Below are 24210 nucleotides of genomic sequence, written 5' to 3' on the forward strand. Positions count from 1 at the left end.
TGCCCATCAAAACCCTAATTTTGTCTGTCTCTTGGCCCCTAGTATCAAATTCCTTTATTGCAGTTAATAAACAATATCCTCAGAGTAGTCCTGCTCTAACTGCTCTTTTCTCTAATTTTTTTTCTGGCTCTTTTTCTGTTTATATTTTCACTTTGAACCAGATGAGTCAAGTTAACATTTGTGTTGGCCTATTTGTTGGCATTTCATTATGTTTATCATTTATACTAAGAGAATTCACATCTTACATATATTGAGTCATTTAAACTTAGTTTTTCTCTCTATATTGATTGGTATTTCTTTCATCTGCTGGGGAGATGTTTCTTAAAAATAAACCCTGCCCGTTTTATGATGTGATCCTAGATGATTTATATTGTATGAAGATGTTGTGAATGGGGTTCTTTCTGAAATCATGTGTTCTTGTTTGTGACTGTTTGCCCATGTAGGGTGGAAGCTATTGATTTTGAAATTGACCATCAGTCTGAATTCTTTCATTTTAAGTAGTTTTTCAGTTAATTTTCATCACCATAAATTTAAAAATTATATCATATATCATAAGACACAGTATTTTTAAAGAAGATTTGCAGTTAGTCAGACTTGACCAAGTATATTTTGGTTATACTAATTTTTTTTTAGTAAGATTGGTTCACTTTTCCTTTCTGAAATATTGTGGACTCTGGTTCCAACTTATTACTTTTAAGGTGTCACATAGTAGCCCTTACATAGTAGTCAAGACACAGCTCTTTTTAATGCTTTCTGCTAGAGGTAGAAGTCAGAATTTAGACCAGCTGAGCATTAACTGTTGTTTTCATGGAATATACTTAGATCAGACTGGCACTCTTAACTTTCATCAGCACTAAGAGAAATAAACTGTGAGCCACAAATGCTAGACACATGTGTAATTTTAAGTATTCTAATAGCCACATTTAAAAAATTAAAAACAAGCAGTTGAAGTTAATTTTAACCTACTGTTTCCAAATACTGTTTCATGTTATTTATATAAAAATTAATAATGAGGTAGTTTGCATTCATTTTCTGTACTAATTTTTAAAAGTATGCTGTGCATTTTATATTTATAGTACATCTCAGGTTGGACTAGTCCCATTTCATGTGCTCAGTTGGCACATGTGGCTGCCATACATGTTAGGATTTACTGGAGTTTTTCAGGATCTAACATTTTATAATGGAAATCATTTCTTATTAAAAATACATCTGTGGGTAGGCTTTCTTAAATAGAAATTAAGGCCCTCAACTCCCTTACAACAGAAGGCAGTCACAAGTGTCCTCATAAAACCTCACACATATGCTAGTGCTTGGGTAATACTGCTTTGACATGGCCCTGGTGGCAGTGTAGAGGTTTTGTTTTGTGTAAGTATATCATGGCATCTTTTGAAGCCTGTTGTTTTGTTCCCATGTAACAAAAACAATTCCCTTTTTAAATAGATTTGATAAGCAAAAACCATCCTGCCCTACCTTCCTATTAAATGATTTTCATTCAATGTTAACATGAAACGTGTGTACATAGTAAATTTTGAGCAGTGTGCTCTTATATATGATGTTGCCATCACGTTATTGATCTAAAGTAGCGGTTCTCAACCTGTGGGTCGCGACCCCTTTGGCGGTCGAACAACCCTTTCACAGGGGTCGCCTAAGACCATCCTGCATACCAGATATTTACATTACGATTCATAACAGTAGCAACATTACAGTTATGAAGTAGCAACGAAAATAATTTTATGGTTGGGTCACAACATGAGGAACTATATTTAAAGGGCCAGAAGGTTGAGAACCACTGATTCTAAAGGGACCGAAGAACTTGGCTTCAGGGGTCATTTACACAGCTAATTGGGCAGAGGGAAGTGTCTGTGTTGAACCAGGGCCTCTGTTCCTGCGGTTGTGTGAGCCATCTTTGAGGACGACTGATCTTGAGCCATCCGGGGCTGTGCTTACTGGGATCAGGTTAGTCAGGTGACAGTTTAAGCCGAGACTGTTACTAAGAAGACCAAAGCCAACCGTAGGCTTCCGGCCAAGAAACCGCTTTAGTGGGGCAGACCTACTTACTAGTAGCATACAAGATACGCTTTCATGAGTGAAGCAGACAAGCAGTGGTATGTAAGGCTGGATCAGAGAGCTAGATTATTCCAACCTCAACCTAGAGTAGGAGAGCTTCTGTCATTGGCTGAGGTCCCTCTGGCCGACTCTGGTCCTAAAGTGAAGCCAACTGGTGCAAGAGAAATCTCCTGCCGGAGTCTGCAGCCCATCTTTTCCTCATCCCTCCCTCACCCCATGTAGATTTAGCCCTGCCCAGTCCTGAAAAGCCTTAGCGGTGGGAGACATATAAGGAGCTCTGAGTTAGAACTCTAAGGATGTGTAATGAACCACCCTGTCATCATTGCTTTGGCCCTGAGTGCCGGTCACAGTTCCTCACAGAGCTCCGGGCCTGGGGGCCCTGCCTTGCTCTGGGAAAGGAGACCCTGGTCCCTGAGCCCAGCTTAGACACCAGTGCTCTACACGGGTGAGTAGTTCTAAAGCAAGGCGAGGCCTGCCAAGGCTCCTGAATATCATTTGCATGTGCTTTCCTCACTGTTGCTCTTGGCCAGCTCGTCTGGACAAACTAGTTGCCCCGTGCTGGAGGTCTTTGGTTCTGAGTGCACCTGTTGTCCGTGACCATTTTTTTGCTGGATCTCTTGCTTGGCCACTGTATTGTTATTCTAGTGGCTGTGACTAGTTGACCCTTTCCAGTCTCTAGCTGCACTTTTAAAAAACAACAACTCATGTCCTTTATCTGACCAAAGAAATGAAACCGATCTCTGAATATATTTTATCCAGATTTGATGTGCTGCTCTATAATCTTAATCTTAAATTGGGTTCAGTCCACCATCAGTGCCAGAATAGCTATGATAAATGCCCTCTGGTGGTCTTACTCAACTTCTTTAACTTTATTTTCACAATTGTGAGTAATAGTTAGAGAAATGACATAAGGAAAAAGGACTCTGCCCCCCATCTCTAATGCAAAGTGTATGGACAGGACAGTGGAAGGCTTGTGGAATGTGGAATGTTTTATAGCCATTTTTTCTGCCTCAGTGGTGCTCAACCCTGGCTGCTCAGTAAATAAGGAGCTTTGGACAATACTGATGCCCAGATCCATCCCAGACCAGTGGAATCAGTCAGGCCGATTACTGGGCATATGGACCAAGCATTGATATCTTTTCTCCCAGGTAATTCTAATGTGTAACATGTTAATACAAACAAATAAACAAACACTGGTGTAGCCTGGCTGGTGTGGTTCAGTTGGTTGAGTTCCATCCCCTGCACCAAGGGGTCCAGGGTTCCATTCCCAGTCAGGCCACATGCCTGGGTTATGGGCTCCATTCCCAGGAGGGGTAGCTGATTAATGTTTCTCTCTCATTGATGTTTCTCTTTCCCTCTCCCTTCCTCTCTCTCTAAAAAAGTCAAAACATATTTTAAAAAACACACAGTGATGTAGATCCTTACATTTACTTGCTTGCAGAGAGGAGGAATGGATTTCATATAAAGTCTTGTAGGTTGCCAGCCAAAAAACAAAAAAACAAAAAAAAAACAAAACAAAAAAACACCCAAGAGCGTATGGATATTTTTGGTTAAAAGTTTTGTCTACTGCTCAGTTACTTAGTTTCCCTTCTCAGAAATTGTAAAATTCATACGATACTGGATTTTTAGGTTTTGAAGACTTTCTTGAAAATTCTGAATTAAACATTCAATTCAGTACAATTAAAAGAAGAGCACACACATTTAGTTTGTTTTTAGCTGTTTTCTACCTTCCCTGGAAACTTGATGAATATGAGCCTTTCTGCAGTGTCATCACTAGTTTTTTGCTAACCTGTTTATGTTGATTATGTTATAGTAATTAATCTCCTTATTCATCCTGTATTTGTAGCCCGTATGTGTAGTCATGTGCACCTGGAAGAAAGACTTGAGCAACTTGGTAAAAAGTTTCTGTAGCAACTTTATTTCCAAGAGGTTTATTTTCTTTAATTTACAATCATTGATTTATCCCACCATGATGTTAAATAGTCTTTCATAGGTGAATGTATAGAAATTGGAACTGACAGTTTACCACAGGTCCCAGTTGACCTGCCTTCCCTAGACGCTGAGATGAAGTCACTTTTGAGACCCTTCACCAGTGGGGTTCCCTGGTCACATGGCTGGGTGCTGGGTGTCTGGTGTCAGGACTCGATGAAGATTAGAAAGGAAGCTTTGCAGTGCCTTAGAGGAAAGCACTGTATCCAACCGTTGTTTGACTTTTTGATTGTGTAGTTCTCTTTTATCCTTATTGTTTCTGCATTTAGACTTTGCTTTTTTAGGTGATAATGTGACTTGTACTCTATAGATAGACATATTTTTTAAAAAGATTTATAGAGGGAAAGTTCTGCCTCAGCTCAGTTTACACCCCCACCCCCATGGTTACTTATTCTTCTCTTTTTTTATTTCAAGTTCAATGCGAGAATCATTAACACAAGTTCCATCCCCTGGCTTCCAAGTGATTACAATTAGCAAAGGAGAAAAAGCTCTTAATTTCCCCAGGTACCAAGTTGACGGTCCCTTGATCTTAACTGACTTCACCTGTAGAATTTTTCCTTATGGTTGGTGAGCTATGTTGTATGTTTTAGTTTTAACTAAGTCCGAATGCCAAGGTCTTCAGTCTGAATTTGAAGGTTTCTTTATGTCAGACATTTTTTCATTTGTTCAGCTAGAATTGTCCTTTTTTCTTTTAATTCCTTTGATGCAAACTAGAATCACCATCTTTACTGTTTATACTTCATGTGGGTTTTTGTTTTCTTTTGTTTTTTATTTTGTCTGCTAGGTACCAGTCTATCTGACATAGTAGCCACGTAAAAAGCCCAGTGCTTTTGTTCTGTGAGACGACACAAATTGAGACTATGCATCGCTTAGTGCTGTCCCCACTCTCTTCAACCCTTAAGCTCAAGCCCTTGTAAATGACTGACTAGAGAGAAAATGCAATGAGGCACTTGGGGCTCTCAATAGGCCTGGAGTGAGATCTGACTTGTGGCTCTTCCAAGCTGTGTGGCCTTGGGCAAGTCACATAACCTCTCTGAGACTCCTGTTTTGCTTTGGCAAAATGGTAGTAATACCTACCAGTACGTCATATGCCTGTTGGGTAGAGAGTAGGCAAAGTCTAGCTGCACATGGGAATCTCCCCAGGAGCTGTAAACATGCTGATCCCTGGTCCCACCCCCAGAGATTCTGATTTCATCCTCAGGATAGAGGTTTGAACCAGGGAGAGAGGATAGTGGCTTGGACTACTGAGTAATCAGTGGCAGTGATGGGAGGTGCTCAGGTTCAGGATATAGTTTGAATTCATATCTACCTAACAGAATTGTTGATGAATAGGATGTGGAGCATTGAAGAGAAAAAGGAGTTGAAAATGACTGATGTTTTGGGCCCTGAACCCAAAATAGTGGCACCATTTAGTAAGAGAAAAAACACTTGAGATGAAGGACTGAAAACCTCCTTGCATCTTAGAAATGAGTGTGGAGATCCACATGTGCCAAAATATGTATGTTTGTGTACATTTCTTTCGTGTTGGTTTTTTTTTTTTTTTAGAAAGACTATTGCATTTATCTTAAAATCAGGATTTCAATCCATCCTCCATTTTCTCCCATCTTCTTTTCTCCAAATATTCTTTAGAACTTAAGAAAACATAACTGTTAGGGTCTTAGGTGTTCCTAGATCTTAGACACCTAGGAACTGAATAATCCTATTGGCGGGACTTTTTGCTCCATAATCAGAGATGAGAATAGTCTTCTGTGTCATCATCGTGTTGTTTTGGCTCTTGAGGTGTTCCACGTCACAGGGCTGTTCCTCAGAGTGAGAAATGAAGTGAGAGCTGTGAAGTAGGCGCTCAGCAGATGTTACCTGAACCCGCACCTGGTGGGTGACTGGGGATAAGATCAGCTGTTGACATTGTGGAAGCTAACGTTAGCGGGTGGAATGGTTTTGAAGCCGCGTGGAGTTTTCCTCTTATCACCAGAGACCCATTGCACTTTGCTCAACAATGGCCGCGGGTACTGCACATCTAAGCGGCTGATTTCACGATTCTAATTAGTGGTGGTAGCAAGTGGGGGGCAAAGTGATGCCTTAAGAGACTCTGCACTGGCTGATTTTCCGTATGACATTAGAACAGTGGTTCTCAACGTTGGCTGCACATTAGAATCACCTGGGAATCTTTTTAAAATCCTGATTTCTGGGCCTCATCCTCCGGAAATTCTGTTTCTTGTACTACTAAATGTTGTGGCCCCCACCCCCAAAGAAACAGAATTTCCCGGAGGATGAGGCCCAGAAATCAGGATTTTAAAAAGATTCCCAGGTGATTCTAATGTGCAGCCAAGGTTGAGAACCACTGCATTAGAAGGTTCTTGAAATATCTGTTCAAACTCTCCTCTCATTGTTCTTGTTCTGCCTGTGAATTGGGTAGAGCTGATAGCAGTCTCACACATGTGTAGGTGTCCTTGCTTTAATGTCACTGAGCACTGGGCTGGGTCTTTTAAGTTTTTGCAGCCCACCAGCTGTCATTCACACATCCCAGCTTAATCTGGTTAGTGGAGGTTTATCTTCTTTTTTAGCCACATCCTGACAAACTAATGGCTGCCAGCCCTGTCTTCCTTTTGTGCAAGTGACTCCTAAGTCTCGGAGCCTGTCTTGTCCAACCAGTCTCGGTGGTTCTTCAATGCTGCCCACAGTGCGGATGGCAGACAAGCCACCTGGAGCCACACCCTCTCAGGGTTACGTCTGGAGGTGGTGTTCTCCATGCACCTTTATGGGTGTCCTGTTTTTCTAGGCTTGTTCGATGGACCTGTTGGATATTTGACATGCCAGATTGTGACACTGCTTGTCATCGATAGGCCGATGAGAGTGGCACCCCTTTTCTTATCAGGGGTAATGTCTGGTTCTACAGAATAAAAAGCTGTTCTTGTGTGGGGGTGGTTTATATTGTTGTGTGTGCTGCTCTGACTCCTCCATCAAAGCCATAATTAGCAGGTAGGCTTTCATTTCTTCACTGGGTGTTTTTGATGGTTGAGACTTTGTTAAAAAATAAAGGTGAATAATTTTTCTCTCCTGCCAAAGTCACAATGGTGATAAAAAGCAGGTGCCTATCAAACTGCGCTGCCTCTCCTGAGAACAACACAGCAGCAAAGTGATGTTATTAGGGTGTTTCCGCTTCTTTAAACAAAATGAAGGTGAGTCTGTTGGAATCAGTCAGGCATCTACCTGTTTTTATCTTGAAAATGCATAACTAGCTCTAAAAATGAAAGCTGTGATCATTCAGAAAACTTTCATGGTTGTATTAGTATTTCTTCCAGTATGTTTTAAGGGCTCACTCATTCAAAACTATAATTCATATATCTTCTTGTGGAGGCATTGCTATTGAAGTCAGCAGGGTTAACTGTCCTCAAAGCATTTTTATCAACTAATTCAATAATTCCTTTTCCCATCTACAGAGTGATTAAAACTTGCTTGTGCATTGGCTCTATGATGTATTAATGATTCTCTGATGACCTTATAATTGTCTTTTTTAAAAAATAGCATCATGAAATTCGAGAGTTGGAGGGAACTGAGCGATGGTATAGTGTCGCCCGGTCCCTGAGACAGCTTGCTAGCACACCATTATCTAGCTCCTCTTGGAATACCTGTCAGTACTGAGAATCACACCCGCTGATGGTACAGCCCATTTCATCCTCAGACAGTTTTATTTCTTAGCAAGTCCTTTCCTGCTGAGAAAGCAGTAAAAGCAATAAAGCCTTTTATTTTCTACACATCTGGCTAGGCCAGATGTCCCCCATATTGTATTTGCACAGTTGATTTTTTTGAGGCCTTAGTATCAGACCTTCGATTTATTCTACCTTTTAAAACCTTCCTGGATTCCGATTTTTTTTCATGTCGCCTGTGCATTTATTAATCATGCCATGTGTGTGCTTATCCTGTCGTTGGAACCCAGGCTGTCTGGCTCCAGAGCCGTCACTAAGTTATGCATTTAACCATCCAGGGGGTCCTCTTGGATCACAGCAGAGCCTCATGGGATTCTGGGGTCTCTCACTCTGCCTTGTTTTTGCCTTATATGGCCTTGTTGTTCCCTCCGTGCATCCACCCTGTTCCCCACTTCACTCACACCTTAGATACGCACCTGGCCTCAGGGTGCTGTGACCTCCAGCCCAGCCCTCCACGACAGTCCCTGCTCAGTGCCAAGTCTGCCTGCCTGTGTCTCTGGGTCTCAAGTTCACATCCCAGAAGGAAATCTGATTAGCCTTGCGGGTCAGGTGCCTCCTGTTCTCCCTGACACCCCAGTCCAGGGAACTAGGCCAGGAGAGGGGAGGAGGGGCAAGAGCCAAGGGTGTCCCTGGTCGGCTCCCTCAGAAGGGCTTGCAGGCAAGGGGAACCAAAGGACAGCCTCACTTTGAGCCCCCTCTGTGGCTGTTTGTCATGGATGTAAAGCCACAGTGCTGTCTCATCATGGAATCCTGAATCCATTTTATAGGGCCGAGCTGGAAGCCTTGTTGAAATCCAAAACGCTAAGGAGTTGGCCAATAACATTATTGCCTCAACTGAGGTGATGTAAAGAACCTTTTTCAAAGGGGAAAACTTCCTTTTAATCTCTGACTATACATCCTGTGTGTGAAAAACACCACTTTCAAAACATTGAAGTGTCCTATTCAATGTTCCCTGAATGCTTTGCAGGTGCTCACAGTTCCGTAGGTTTACAAGTTTTATATACTACTAGAGGCCCAGCACCCATGTCGCGCGAGATCCAGACCCACTGCGCCTGCGGGACCCCAGACCCGCCATGTACCAGCCCCGAGCGGCCACGAGCCCCCGCACTGCACAAGCCACGAGCCCCCGCACTGCACAAGCCATGAGCCCCCCGCACTGCACAAGCCGCAAGCCCCGCCCCTGCTAATGGCTCGCACGCAAGGGGGAGGGACGGAGAGGTGCTCCATGCACCTCCTGGTGTCCAGTCGTTTGGTCGTTCTGGCGTGACGGCCACTGGCCTTTTATAATATAGATATGCTCTATCATAGGAATTCATTTAAGCAGCTGGGTACTGCCTTTCCTTTTTTCTTTTTTAAATAATCCCCTACCTTCCCTCCCTTTCGCTTTAGTTCCTCCAATTAATGTTTGTTCTAACCTTTCCAGTCTTAAGAAGATTTTCCTTGACAGAGAATGAAATGAAGTATGAGATGCAGGAGTTGAGAAGTTCTGCTTTTTTTTTTTAATTTAAATTCTTTAGAGAAGTTCTGCTTTTTATTTTATCATCTGCAGGCAGCAGACCGATGCCATCAGTCCCTTGTATTCCAAATGGAAGGGAGGAAACATTTTGGTAGTCTCCAACATTTTGTAAAACATCTTTCCTCCATTCTCAGATGTCATTATTCTCTAGTGAACAGGTGACCCAGGTGACCCAATTTCCAACCTTTCCCATGATCTTTTTTGTCTTATTTTACTTGTTCAGTGACTTCCTGGGCAGCCCCAGTGGTCTCTTTGAATACACCTCCTTTCCCCCCTTTCACAACAAATCAGCATGTGGCTCTACACGTGCTTCCAAACTTCTGCCCTTCCTCAGTCTCGATAACTTGTAATGTGTCCTCCTCAAGTCTAGCGTGCATGCGTGGCTTAGCCTGGTGTCCCCCCCTTTGACTGTCAAAAGCTCTTTGGTGCAGTTATGTCTTCTACGAGTATCATTACTACTGTATCACTGTTGCATTGATTAGAGTCCAGTACACAGCAGCCATTCCTCTTGTTTCCTGAATGAATTGGGTGCCAAGACAAGCTACTGATGCTTTTAGCTAATTGAAACTTCTAGGAGGTGCCTGGTAGATGCCTGGTAGTTGAAACCCCTTACTGCTAGTGCGATCTGTTTCTGTGCCAGTGTTTAATTCTATATGACGAACAAATTGTTTACTTCTTCTACCTGAACAAGTGATCCATGGGATATTCCCAAGGCGATAGCATTAATTTCCTTTCATCTTTCATTGTTCTTCTTCCTTTTCCTGCTAAGCGTGATTTGGCATTGATAAATGTTTTCATTATTATTTTCAGCAACTCAGCATGCCCAAGATGACTTTTTTTTCTGGGTTAAAATCCAAGGCAGGCAGCCAGGAAATTTGAGTGCTTACTATGTGTGAGGTGCAACACTTGGCATGCCATAGATTTCCATGTAATACCGCATAAGATAACCTTTCCTGTGAATACCAGCAATACTTTTTTCAGTGTCTACCGCTTAGAATTCATACTACCACGTCTGGGCCTTGCTGCAGTTCAGTGTGAGTTCAGGAAGTGTTAACCCATTATCTTTTCCTGTTTTAGGCAAGACATGCTGTTGATGTGTTTTCACACTTGGTTATTTTTACATCTGTTCCCACAAAGGCACTTTAAGAAAAATATTACTTGCCCTTTATGGTCATGACAGGTCCTGATAGGGAAATATATCAGAGGGCATCAGGATAGGGAGAAGACTATTAAGTTGTCTTGGATTTTTTGGATATCTGATATTAAAATAGAAAATTTAGTAAACATTATGGCATGCAAGGGACTTCCACGAAGTGTTAAGTTTCTTGCCCATATTAGAGTAACATACATGATAGATACTTACAGGTACCCTTATGTCTGCCTTGTCCTCAATATGTAAGTTAGGTACATCCCTAACATCTGTTATTACTCTCAGATGCTATATAACTAAGTCGATCAAAAGATGAATGTTGGAGGGGTAAAAGACCACCATATTTATTTGAAACTTTTGTAGGTGACACTTCAAGGAAGAATGGTCATCTACCAATAACAAGGCCATGAGGGTAGGAGAGGGCTGTGATTGAAAAACTTGTGTTGAGTTGGAAAAGGCAAATAGAGGAGAAATAGTTACAGGGAAAGAGCAGATCAAGCTTAATAGTCAAATGAATGAATGCATCCATCATCACTATTAAAGCTGGGCTGGAATTTACCAGTTTCCAAATATTGTCCTGACTCCGGTACTCACTGGCTCTCTGACCGTGACCAGTTCTGCGTATGAGAAGCTAAGTTTCCTTACATCCTTTTGAAAATAATCACATCGACATCATTTTGAGAATAATTCTTTATTTTATAATGAAGTGAACCCTTTGTTTGTGAAGATAAAAAAACAACCAAATTTTGAGGTAGATAGCCATGTTTTACATAGGGTAAGTGGATATTATTTGTTTAGTTTCGGTGTTGTAACTTAAATGCACCCCAGTTGCATGAACAAGAAGGTAAAGGAGAGGAAACTAGAGGTGTGGAAAGCTTTTTGGCTGTTGTGCAACCCATAGTTATCCCAGAACATGCTGCACTCAGGGCTGGGTTAGGACAGCTGTTTATGTCCAAGGAGATCTGATATAGCAAGTAGGGCCTGTTAGGGAAAGTTCCAGGCAGCCTGGTGATTTGTGGGTTGGGGGAGGGAGAGGCAGGGCAGTTGCATTGTGATCCTAGGTCATCCATGCAGAGCAAAAAAGCCAGCTAGTGATTGGGGTTCCGGGAATAGGTTTCAGCCTCTTCCCTGGCCAGGTCCAGGTCTAGTCAGTGCCCAGCTACATTAGATGGGCAGTGGGACAGGATTTGGCTTCCAGCCAGGACTGAAATTCCACTGCTAAACGCCTCCACTAAAATTCCACAATATGGAAGCCATGCAGTCTGTGAGTAGTAGGAGTAGTTCCAGAGTCAAATGAAAGGCTTCGCAGGAAGGTCAGGGAGGACCCAGGGCAGCTTGACTAATGGACAGTCACTTCAGGATGCCACAGTGCCGGTCTTAATCTTGCTCAGCCGTTTCATATGTGTACACTGCAAATGGGCTGTGATTAATCTAGCATGGGCCATGTGTCCACCTTTAAAACCAAAGGGGGGATGCTATCTTGGACCAGTCCCTCAAGACCGCCTACAGTTGGGGAAAAGGAAGTTTTCCAAAGAAAATCAAAGGACTGTTTTCAGAAGAAGCAGACCGAGTTGGAGCGAGTAGCAGATGCCTCCCCGCCCCTCCCCCCCCCCCCGCATGAAGCCTGAATCAATATACTCTGTACAGGGAAGGGATATGGATGCAATCGAACACTTCATTCCCCCTGGCTGTTGCAGGCATGATCTAGAAATTTGAAACATGTTGCTGGATAGTTTCTATTTAATTTCCGTGCTTTTAGAGGTGTTTGATTTTTTCTGTGCCATAGTACAGCGATTTTCAACGTTTTCTATATCACAGTACACATAAACTCATTACTAAAATTCTGTGGCACACCAAAAAGTATATCTTTTGCCAATCTGACAGGAAAAAAGTAGGTATATTCTTGATTCATTCACACCGAGCAGCTATTGTTGTGTTGGCTACTGTCATTTTATACGTTGACAATCTAAGGGAAAAGGGGTCAGTGCTCCTGACTAAATAGTCAGGTATTGCCTGCTTTAGAAATGTAGGTGGCACCTCAGTTGAAAATCACTGGCATATCTGAAAAGGTAGTGTGTAAATCTTAACTTTCAAAGCACCCGGTTCATTGTTTGCAGGGTGGTGGTTCCTTTTGTACCCTGTCTGTCTGAACAGCTGCTGCCCGGCTCACAACCGAACGTTTGACCATTCTGCTTCAACAGTGCAGAACGTGGGATTCACATCCCTTCCGTAGCTCTAGTAACTGCTTCTGTATTTCCAATTAAATAAACGAGATATATGTGTATATATAAAGATAGCACTAAAAACAAAGTAAATAAAATACAAACATCTAAATCAGGGGTCCTCAAACTACGGCCCTCGCAGGCCACATGCAAATACAAATATTGTATTTGTTCCCGTTTTGTTTTTTTACTTCAAAATAAGATATATGCAGTGTGCATAGGAATTTGTTCATAGTTTTTTTTTAAACTATAGTCCGGCCCTCCAACGGTCTGAGGGACAGTGAACTGGCCCCCTGTTTAAAATGTTTGAGGACCCCTGATTCTAAATTATTCAGCCACAGATTGTTTTGTTCCAGAAACTTGAGCCAAAAAGATTTTTTTTAGATAAGGACATTTATTATTATTGCTTTTCCCGGACAACAAAATAAAGACATATTCAAACCTTTAGAATGGACCATGGGTAATGCTCATAATTTCCCAAGGTAAGTAACACCTACCTTTAATCACACCTATGTTCTGCATTTGTGCCTTTTAAGTCTCTGGTTAGTTTTCCAGTTAATATTCTTTTATTTGATTATATGACTGTTGCAAGCATGGCTGTTTGTCTAATGATCTCATTCTAGGTCAAGAAACATGAGCAATCAATATGGTCTCTTTAATGTCTAATATTGGAAGCCATTGAGTAAGAAGAATATATCATTGAATTTTCCTAAATATGTTTGGGGAGTTAATATAATAGCTATTCTGATTTCAATTACAGCCTTACTTATAATTGCAATAAAGTTGAGTCTGTAAAAATGTAATGGTTCTATAACCATATTATCAGGCAACTGAATGATTTTGTATCTTATTCTCTCCTCCCTCCTACCTCCCCACCTCTTCTTTTCTGTTGCATAACCACTATACAGATGACATTTTGGGGAAAACGTACTTATTTAATATTAATTTATATAATTCTAGAGTAAAATCCATTATTTTACTCTCTAGATTCATTTGCTGGACACAGCTTTAAATTAAATAGTGTCCGATTTTTTTAAAAAAATGTTAATACCTAAATTAGTGTTTCTAAGACTTTGTTTCCCATCTCAAGGATTTTGAAGGGGAGATTATCTTTATAATCTCTTGGTAGAATAGAGTGACTGAAACTGTTTGAGTGACAAGTATGGTGCTACATGGCTAACATACTGTTATTTAATCCTCATATTAACCCTATTTTATGCACGAGGAAGCCAAGCCTCAAAACATAAAATAATTTTCCCAGAGTTATGTAGAAGTGCCATAATCCAAATTCGAACACAGATCTGATAACAAAGCCTGTTCCTTTTCTCCGTAGTCCGCCTCTCCAATTTCAACAATAAAAATAATAGCTAGAACGTTTGTATGCGCAGAAGTTAGCCATTGTCCTAAGTGCTTTACATTCGAATCATCTCCCTTACTCTCCTCAGACACCTGTGGAAGGAGGTAGGCCGCTAGAGATACATAATTTGTCTAAGGTTCCCACAGCTCCTAACTGCTGGGCTAGATTCTCTCTCTCACTCCATGGCCTGTGCTCCCAGTCCTGACTCTCTCATGTTTTATAATCTCTGGGTTATACCTTGTGTTCTCAATAGTATTGGTTACCATGTCCTGGTGAGAAAGGGATGTGCAGTGTCTAAGGACAGGGTTGTTTGGCTATAGAGACATTTCCATAAGGGGTTAATCATTTGTTGTATTGAAAACCCTGTTTCTTTTAAGTCTTGGGCTTTTGCTTAGAGTAGCACCAGACAGTGGGTGTCTGTGGCTCCATACAGTGGTGGGATGATGAGAGACCTGGAGAGGCTTAATGGTCAGACAGCTCCACCTCCAAATCTATCATGCATACATCCACTTCCTTTCGTCTCTGTCTCCACAGTCTCACGTAATCACCTTTTACCTGGATTATCGCAGTAGCCACAAAATGATCTTCCGGCCTAGAACTGCTCAGTGGATTCCTATTGCATAAAGAGTATAAATTCAAGTTTCTTACTATGTCTCCCAATCTGGCCCTGCTTCTTCTTGTTGGATGCTCCTGTTCACTGTTACTGGTCCTCTCATGTTCCTGAAAACGCCAGGCTCACTCTTATCTGCAGGGCTTTGCTCCTGCTCTTCCCAGTTAGTTTACACTGTCCCTCATCTTTCCTTATTGAAGTCCTCATGGAGAGGCCTCCCTTCCGCTCAGTATAAAGAGTACAATGAGTATAACTAACGTTTCTGGAGCTCTTACTGTGTGCGAGGCATTGTTCTCTACATCTGTTAACTCCCCAGGTCCTCACAACCCTGCTGAGGTAGGTGCTACTGTCATCTCCATATATAGATGACGAAATGGAAGCACAAAGAGATCTTGCAGTCATTCTACCAAGCACTTGTTTTCTCTTCATCACACTTATCGTGTTCTGTAATTATCTTGTTCTCTAGAAAATAAGTCCCCAAGAAGAAGGGACTTTATCTTACTTTTCTGCTGTTTCTGCAGCTCTTTCTTTATTTTTTTCTTTATTAAGGTATTACATATGTGTCTTTATCCCCCCATTGTCCCTCCCCCTTCCCACCCCACTCATGCCCTCACCCCCCTGGTGACTGTGTTCATTGGTTAGGCTTGTATGCATGCATACAAGTCCTTTGGTTGATCTCTCCCCCTTGTTTCTGCAGCTTTTAAAAAATGGCTGCCACATAGTAGGCACGGTGTTCAACTTCTATTGAATGTATGTGTTGAATGAATGAATGAACTACTGATCAATGGATGTATTGATTTGCTCATGATATCTGTGATGAGAAATGGGTAATTTCAGAGGTGATAATTCTGTTGTCATTGTATGAAAGGACTAAAAACCTTTCACTCAATAACTATTGAGCACTTTTCTTCCCTGTTCCGTCATTCTGTGGGCATACGAGCATGTGATCATGAATCTAGGCAGAGGAAGAAAGAAAGACTATATATGTCAACACACTCAGTAACCCAGTAGTCACTGGTCAACAGGTGAGTGCCAGGTACAGTAGTTGCTGGCAACCAAGTATAGTCCCTATTTATCTTTTCAAATAAGGAGATTTTGTCATGACCGCAACCACCATTTGGCCCTGTGATGAGTTCTGGGTGCAGATTATGCTAGGCAGCCATTGCTGTGAAACATCTGGCTCCAGTAGGGAAATTTTGTATTTTATTTTTAAATTGTCCTGTTTTCCTAAACAAATGAGATTTGACTTTTTTCCTTCTGGTGCCCAGTAGCTATGAATTTCCCAGGACTTTGGAGCTGGAAAAGAACCTAAGATTATTAGCCTACCTTCTTCACTTTACAAGGGAAGAGAATACTCCCCCACTCCCCAGGGAGTATGTGGTTTGCTTGAGGTCATATAAGTAATCAGTGGGAGAACCTGAGCTTGCCACACAACCACTAAGAGGGCTTAATGGCCTGACACTCTTAGGGGAAGATGAGCACGTGTTCACTTCAGGGCTGTGATTAGGGTGCTGACCATCATCATCCTATGTTTTCTTGATCCAGAAAGTTATTGCTGGAAGCTGAAATAGTATATCCTTATCAAAGCTGCTTGTATATCCTTATGTAGTAATACAAATATCTCCTTGTAGCACATTCAGTAACTAAAACCTTTTGCATGACTTAAGGGCAATGAAAGCCCCACTTTCCATGAAGTCTCCATGAGAACTGTTGATAGATCTGGGCCTCACTCTCCTCCACATGCCTTCCATGAGGGGCAGACACAAAAGCCGACTCCATTCTCAGTAAGTCTTCGGGAGAAAAGACAGGTGGATGAAGAGCTACTGGTGATCTTTAATGATTTATGTGAACAAGCTCTCTGAATTATTAAACAGATCCCAAGAGGCACAGCTTCCCTCCTTAAAGCAAAGGACAAACTGTGTATAGGAAGGAATGGCAACTGTACCATCTTAGTTTTACCTTCTTTGGGGCAGAATGGTGGAGGGATCTTCTGTCAGTTACCTTTGCCATCTCTGTACATCAGCATCTCAGTGAAGGCATTGCCCAGGTACGAACACAGAGCTCTTGATGTGATCATCATAGCTGTTGAAGGTGGCTATTTGAAGATGAAATTAAAAAGAAGCATAAAAATAGAGTTTTTTGGTGCATGTTGGGTGGCTGTCAGGTTGAATGTAGAGAACATGTTTTCATCCGTAAGTAACCCAGAAGGAATATGAGATTAAAATTGCTGCCTCCCTTCCTCCAAGGATTGGTTCATTCATTCCAATAGAAGAGCCTTGTTTCTCTTCTACACAGAGGGAGTCTGGGTAGATGCATTACCATATGTCCAAACTTATCCTGCCTATTTCTACAATGTAAGGTAAGAGTTCATTGCAGATTCTAATCATAACAGTTACAAACTCTCACATTCCAAATTAGTAAGCATGCCAGTCTTATTCCCAGATGTCTTCATGAGATATTCCTGTGGACCTCTGAGGTTGGGTGCATTCACTCGGGTATTCCTCAGAATCTCTATGCCTTGATCACTGCTACCTGCTATCAGGTACATACACAAGGTGGTACCTGCAACCTCCGGCCTTCAGACATCCTGGGAGTGGGCCTCAGGTGCCTGTGGCACTGCTGGTGAAAGAGCCTGTGTGGCCAAGCTCGCTGAATCCCTGAATAAACAGGGCAAGGGTGACCACCGTCTCCCACTGTCTGAGTGCCTCGCCTCCTTGTTTTTGGTGCAGATCTTCCTCCTTGAGTATCATAGCTGCTCAGGGATCGTACTGACAGCCCCAAGGGTTGTGCTCCATATCAGATGCACATGCCCTACCTTTCCAAGGCTTTTCCACCGTGCCTGAGTGAAGAAAGCCTATGGCATCCACAGTATTCTGTGCCTGGAACCATTCCGTCCCTCTACTGGTCCTACCTTTTATTTTTCAACTACAGTTTACATGCAATGTTATTTTGTACTAGAGGCCCAGTGCACGAAATTTATGCACTGGGGGGAGAGTCCCTCAGCCCATCCTGCACCCTCTCGCAGCCCAGGAGCCCTTAGGGGATGTCCAACTGATGGCTTAGGCCCACTCCCCAAGCCGTCAGTTGGACATCCTTAGCGCTGCCATGGAGGCACGAGAGGCTCCCGCCATCACCGCTGCACTCGCCAGCCGTGAGCCTGGCTTCTGGCTGAGTGGCGCTCCCCCTGTGGGAGTGCACTGTCCACCAGGGGGCAGCCTGCATTGAGCATCTGCCCCCTGGTGGTCAGTGCACATCATAGTAACTGGTCGTTCCGCCCTTCTGTCAATTTGCATATTAGCCTTTTATTATATAGGATTAGTTTCAAGTGTGCAGCATGGTGCTTAGACAATCATATACTTTACAATGTAGTCCTCTCCACATTTCAAGTACACCTGGCACTGAACATTTCAATATTCCTGACTATATTCCCTTTGTTGTACTTTACGTCCCCAGGACTATTTTATAACTACTTTGTACTACTTAATCCCTTTACCTTTTTCACCCAGCACCCCTAACCCACCTTCCCTCTGGCAATCATCATACTATTTTCTGTATCTGTGAGTCTTAACTTTTTTAAAAAAAGTTTTTGTTGAATTTATTATGGTGACATTGGTTAAATAAAATTATATAGGTTTCAGGTGTACAATTCTATAATACATCATCTGTATGTTGTATTGTGTGTTCACCACCCCAAATCAAACCTCCTTCCATCACCATTGATCCCTCCCTTATTCGCTTCTACATCCCCTGCCCCCCTGCCCTTTACCTGTGTCTATTTTATTTGTTTGCTTATTTTGCTTTTTAGATTTCACATATAAGTGAAATCATGTGTTACTTGTCTTTCCCTGTCTGACTTATTTCACTTAGCATAATACCCTCTATATCAGTGGTTCTCAACCTTCCTAATGCCGTGACCGTTTAATACAGTTCCTCATGTTGTGGTGACCCCCGATTTCATTGTTACAAAATGAACATAATTAAAGCATAGTGATTAATCACAAAAACAATATATAATTATATATGTGTTTTCCAATGGTCTTAGGTGACCCCTGTGAAAGGGTCGTTCGACCCCCAAAGGGGTCGCGACCCACAGGTTGAGAACCACTGGCATAGACTGTCTTTATTATACATATTCTATGTTCTTGGTTCATTGAGAACAGGTCACCAGTGTAGACTTTCCCCCTCATTTTGGTGAGTTTTTTTCTTAAAGGTCCCTTATTATCAGACCTTGGTTGGGGATATGCTAGTCCATCAAAATTGTTTTAATTACTCTAGCTTTCATGTTGGGGAAGGGGTTGATTCTAATTCCTTTGTCCTTTGCTGCATAGAAATTATTGAATACAAATTAATAGGTGAGGAGATGTGATGCCCAACTCCCCCTAGCAGCCTTTGAGATCCCAATATAAATGGGTACGTCGGGAGGAGTGACGCCTAACTCCTCAGCTAAGAACATCCAAGGGCCCAGGCCCCCAACAGTCCAGTTACATAAAGTACAGCCTGAGGGTATCAGTTCAGAGCAGAGCAGAGACCTGGTGTTCCCGAGGCTTTGTCCAGGTGCGGTGCCATGAACAGTGCACTGTGCCCTTGGCGCTGTCATTAAGGAACATCTTTAAGAATGTTGAAGGTTGATGTGCCTCTGTTGGATAACCCATGTCTTAGTCTGTTTGGGCTGCTGTAACAAAACTTCATAGTTTTGGTGGCTGGGAAGCTCAAGATCAAAGCACCAGCAGACTGAGTGTCTAGTGAGGACCCACTTCCTGGTTCAGAGATGGCTGTCTTCTCGCTGTGTCCTCGTATAATGAACGAGATGAGCGATCTCCCTGGGGTCTCTTTTCCAAGGGCACTAATCCCATTCACGAGGGCTCAGTCCTCGTGTCCTAATCACCCCCCAAAGGCCCACCTCCGATACCACCCCTTTGAGGGGTGAATCTTGGAGGGGCACAAACATTTGGTCTGTATTAATACATATGTGAAATTTGGATTCTATGAAACTAGGAGGGAAAGCTAGTGTTGTATCTAGCACATGATGTAGTGAAAGAAAATTATGAACCAAGTGACTGACCATGGGCCAAGCTGCTGATGTGTCTAACTGTAAAATGAGGGTCACAGTACTTACGTGGAGCCGTGTGACATCCGAGTGCCGAGTGTAAACCGTGACTCACTCCCTGCCTGTCTACCTGGAAAGCTGGCTGCCAACCGGAGGATGCCTTCCAGACTTCTTCACAAGCATGACAGGTGCCCTCAGACCCAGCCTGGGTGCTTTTTTAGTGCCGTATCTCACCTGTCTCTACCTGGCCTTTGCCTGTGCTTCATCTTTATTGTCCTCTTCCCACTCCCCCGCACCCTCTACGCTCTTCCCTGCACCCTGGGTCTCCATGCTCATGTTCCTCCCCTTTGTAGAAAGCCTGAGTGATTTTCCCGGTCATGCAGCAACAAAACCCCACAGGCCAGCTTTCCCTAGAGCACAGATGATTACCAGCTCTTGGCTGCCTTGGTGTCCTTATCATTGGGTGGAGAAGCATTCACTTGCCCCAGAAAAAAACGGACAAATAACCACTCCTTTGTCATGTGGTGTTTGTTTATTCGGCAAACGTTTACCAAGTACCTGCTGCCTGTGCCCTGTTAGGAAGATGAGTAACACGCCACCCGTAGCCTCAGGGAGTTCCCTTTTTGGTAGGGGGAGACTGACTCACAAGCAGGCAGTAAGGAAACGTTCAGGTACGGGTTTTGCTGGGGAGAGGGGAGCATGGAGGACTGTGGGAACACAGGGAAGGTTCACTGACTTCAGTGAGAGACCCCAAGTTGCAGCTCTTAAGGGAGGAGTTGGCATTGCCTTGGCAGAAAAGAGAAGGAAAGTGGGTACTTGAGGTAGAGTACTGTTGGTGTGAGCCTCTTAGCAAAGGGGGAGGGAATGATTTAATCCAGCCTCGTTGAATTCTCGCTAGGGTAAAGTAAGCAGTTTAAATTGTTTTATTCTTCTAGATCTTACATGTATTTTTTTTAAAACCACCTTCAACTTTGCAATAAGCCGTTTCCTAGTTGAAATTGCCTGAATCTGTTGAATCGTTACAATGATTGTGAGATGACTTGATCTGAAAAACATTTTAAATTTGTTTGTGAGCATACATTCTAATTAGTGAAAAGAGTAAGATGGTCACAGTGAGTTAAGTAATTGTGGTGGTTTCCTATTTAAACCTCATTGTTCATCTTTTTTCTGTCTTCATCCAAAAAGGAAAGAAAAAACAAAAGCATTCAATATGTATGCTTAAATTTTTAAAATATATTTTAAATTACTTCTGTCTTATCAGTTCTTGTCTAAAACTATAATGTAAACCAATTTCAAAATTTTTTTACTTTGGGACATATTCTTATGTATTGGGAGGAAATAAAGTAAGTTGAACATATATGGGGGAAAGATGAACAAAAATTGGAAATCGGTCACTGTTTTTGAAATGGGTCAGTTTTTACATACTATTAAATGCTGCCTTTTAAATTTAGTAGAAATGTTAAATGTGGGGCTTTTTCTTTTTATTATGAAAGAAACAAGAAGACCAATAAGGAGATGCATGTAGCTTATAACAGATTTTAGATTCTGGAATAGTTATGAAATGTGGCTTTGGTCAATAAAATGAAACATTTCTTATCAAGTAAGAAGGCACACACTCTCTCTCTCTCTTTAAGGTTATGAGAAGACCGATGATGTTTCAGAGAAGACTTCTCTGGCAGACCAGGAAGAAATACGGACTATATTCATCAACCAGCCCCAGCTGACCAAGTTCTGCAACAACCACGTCAGGTAGGAACTGCTAAAGAATGATCTGGGACCAGCCAGCAGGCCAAGTCCTGTGGGCCCTCTCCCAGCCAAAACGAAAAGGATTGCAAAGAGCTTGCGGTTACATCAGTTAATATTGAGAGCTTATTGAGTGGCAGTGTGAATCGGCTATTTCTCCATCTTCTAGCCAATAAGGAAGGAGCGGAAAGGATAAGCAGCTGCTCATGGGTAATCCCTTTGTGTTAAACCTGTTAATAGATTATTGTTTGGGGTTAACAAGTTTTCACATTTTAGAAGAGGTCCTTTGCCATTCTTCGTGGATAACTCCTTTTGGTTAAATAGTTGCAAAATTTAGTATGGTGGTGAGGAATGGAGGGCTGTGAGAATTACTCCATTGTTATATATTCATTGCAACAATAATATAAAAGTATCTCTGTTATAAGCCCAATTCACGTAGTGGCCCCTGGAACCAAGTGGGCACCCCCAGTGCTAGCCCAGTGTTTCTCCATTGGCAAAATTCCTAAACTGGAGACATGCCCATTTAAAGTGAACATTTACAACTTAAAATTCAAGCAAGAGGAACTTTTCACAGTTTGGGGAGTGTGGGGTGTGTCCCTTTAATCTCCTCTCTGTTATTAACAAGAGGAAGATTGGATGTTTCTAACACCTAAACTGTGACTGACTGGCTATATCTGAAGTGTTCAGTGTGGAGTCCTAGCCAAAGTCGTAGAGGGTCCGTGAAGAAAATTCAGATCCAGGAAACTCCCCATTTCTCTAACATTATCCAGGGACGGCATCTCTACTTAAAGTCTCTCTGGTCCTGCTGCTCAAACTGCTGACTTTGTTGTTGTTTTTTTGCAAGATTTTATTTTCAATGAACGTATTATACATTTTCTTAAGTGAAGTTGCTCTTCTTTGTAAGCTGCCCCTGGTAATGTTAAACAGGATGGCTGACCAAGGAGAAAGAAAGATGTTAGGCGGAAAGTGAAAGTCTTACTGTTCATTTATACAGTTCCTTTCACTCCTTTTCATTCAGGTTAATGACCATTTGCAATAGTCTCCCAGCTTGAAGCAGAGGACAGAGGCTCCTCATGTACTTTTGCAGATGGTGATACTAGAATTTTGTAAACATTGGAGCTAATTGTGGAGCAATTAAATTTTATGCTGCTTTCCATTTTGTTTTCTAGCACTGCGAAATACAACATCATCACATTCCTTCCACGATTTCTCTACTCTCAGTTCAGAAGAGCCGCCAATTCATTCTTTCTCTTTATTGCACTGCTTCAGGTAAAGTCCTGGCGTAAAACCTTAGTTCGACAGCAGATGTTCGGATTTAATAAAAGCCTGTGATCAATCTTCTGAAGCTTATCCGAACACAGAGAAATCAGCTGGTTTGGGTGGACATTTCCAGCTCCTGCTACAGCCGTGTTAGAATTTCACTACCTCTTTTAGTCTTTCCATTCATTTTTATCAGCTTATTTTTAAACATTCTGTAAATTCCATGTGGCAAGGACTATCCGTTTGGGTTCTAAGGGGGATGGGGCAATTTCTTAAAACATGAATTTATTTTAGTAGCAATGTAACTGTCAATTCTGAACCTTAGAAGACAAGAATTATCACTTTAAATCTTATTTCTCTTTGTAGTTGTGTTAGTTGTAATCAGGGGGAAAATGTTTTATTTTATTAAAAAATAGCATACACCCATTGTAAAAAGAATTAGGAAGCATATCAATGCCTAAAGACAAAATTTATAACTCATTCCACCACTGAGAGGCAACTACGCTCTTAAAATCTGGGTGTATATCCTTCTGGTCTTTTTTTTTTTTCTTATATATTAATTTAGTGTACAAAGGGGACCATAGAGTACATAAGTTTCATAACCTGCTTTATCAGTATTTTCTCATGAGATTCATTGTGTAGATAAAATATTATATTTTAATGGTCATATGATATATCAGTATATGGATATACTGTAATGTATGTAATCATGCCCCCTTTGTAGGTGTTAGTCCATCACTTGCCAGGAAGCGAGTTAACATGCTCTTCCAGCTGCTTCTTAGACTTGAGCAAATCACCTTACCCAGTCTCAGTCTGCTAAGATAGTCAAATCAAGGAAGCATATTTTAGGAGGCACTAAGATGTTACCGTTTTTAAATGTATTATCAACTTGCTAGTTCTCACTGGATTTCTCTCTTTTTCTTTTCCTTCAAATAGCAAATACCTGATGTATCACCAACAGGCCGCTATACAACACTGGTTCCTCTCTTATTTATTTTAGCTGTGGCAGCTGTCAAAGAAATCATAGAGGATATTGTAAGTACTTGATTTTTTTCATAAGTAAATGTGACTCTTTAGTTTTATATAACTGTTTTAAAATATTATTCCTTCTTTCAGTTATTTCGTTCTTGACACAGGCTGCTTAAATGCCCATTTAACTTAAAAGTGTGTAGACTATCCTCCCACCTCTGCAGTTAATTTCTATTGATTTTTATATGATTAACATTTCAAAATGCTTGCTACAGTGTTTCTTTATGTGTGTAGTTTATTAATGAAAGAAATTAATTTGAATGAAATAATTGACTTAGAAAAAATATATTTGAACATTATTATTAATTATGTTCAATTTTCAACTTGAACTTTGTTTCAAGTTAAACAGAACCTCCAAACTATCTAAATGTAGTAAAGGGTTTCTTGGTATTTTTTATTTTTAAATTTATATACCCTAGTTTTCACCTCATTAAATACCTATGATTCCTTTCTTATTTTAGTAGTTCTAAGTTTCCTTTTCTTTTATCTTGTTTTATTAAAAGAAAGCAACAG

General features: G+C 41.6%; 1 protein-coding gene across 1 annotated transcript in view; it reads left to right on the plus strand.

Annotated features, from left to right (window-relative positions):
• The window catches only part of ATP8A1 (ATPase phospholipid transporting 8A1), a 207296-nt gene that overhangs the window by 8172 nt on the left and 174914 nt on the right, over positions 1-24210 (plus strand). Inside the window, 3 exon segments of the mRNA XM_023753617.1 lie at positions 21300-21414; positions 22578-22677; positions 23605-23703. Coding sequence (XP_023609385.1) covers positions 21300-21414; positions 22578-22677; positions 23605-23703 — 314 coding nt within the window.

The sequence above is a fragment of the Myotis lucifugus genome, unplaced genomic scaffold, assembly GCF_000147115.1.
Source record: "Myotis lucifugus unplaced genomic scaffold, Myoluc2.0 scaffold_48, whole genome shotgun sequence".
Taxonomy (NCBI): Eukaryota; Metazoa; Chordata; class Mammalia; order Chiroptera; family Vespertilionidae; genus Myotis; species Myotis lucifugus.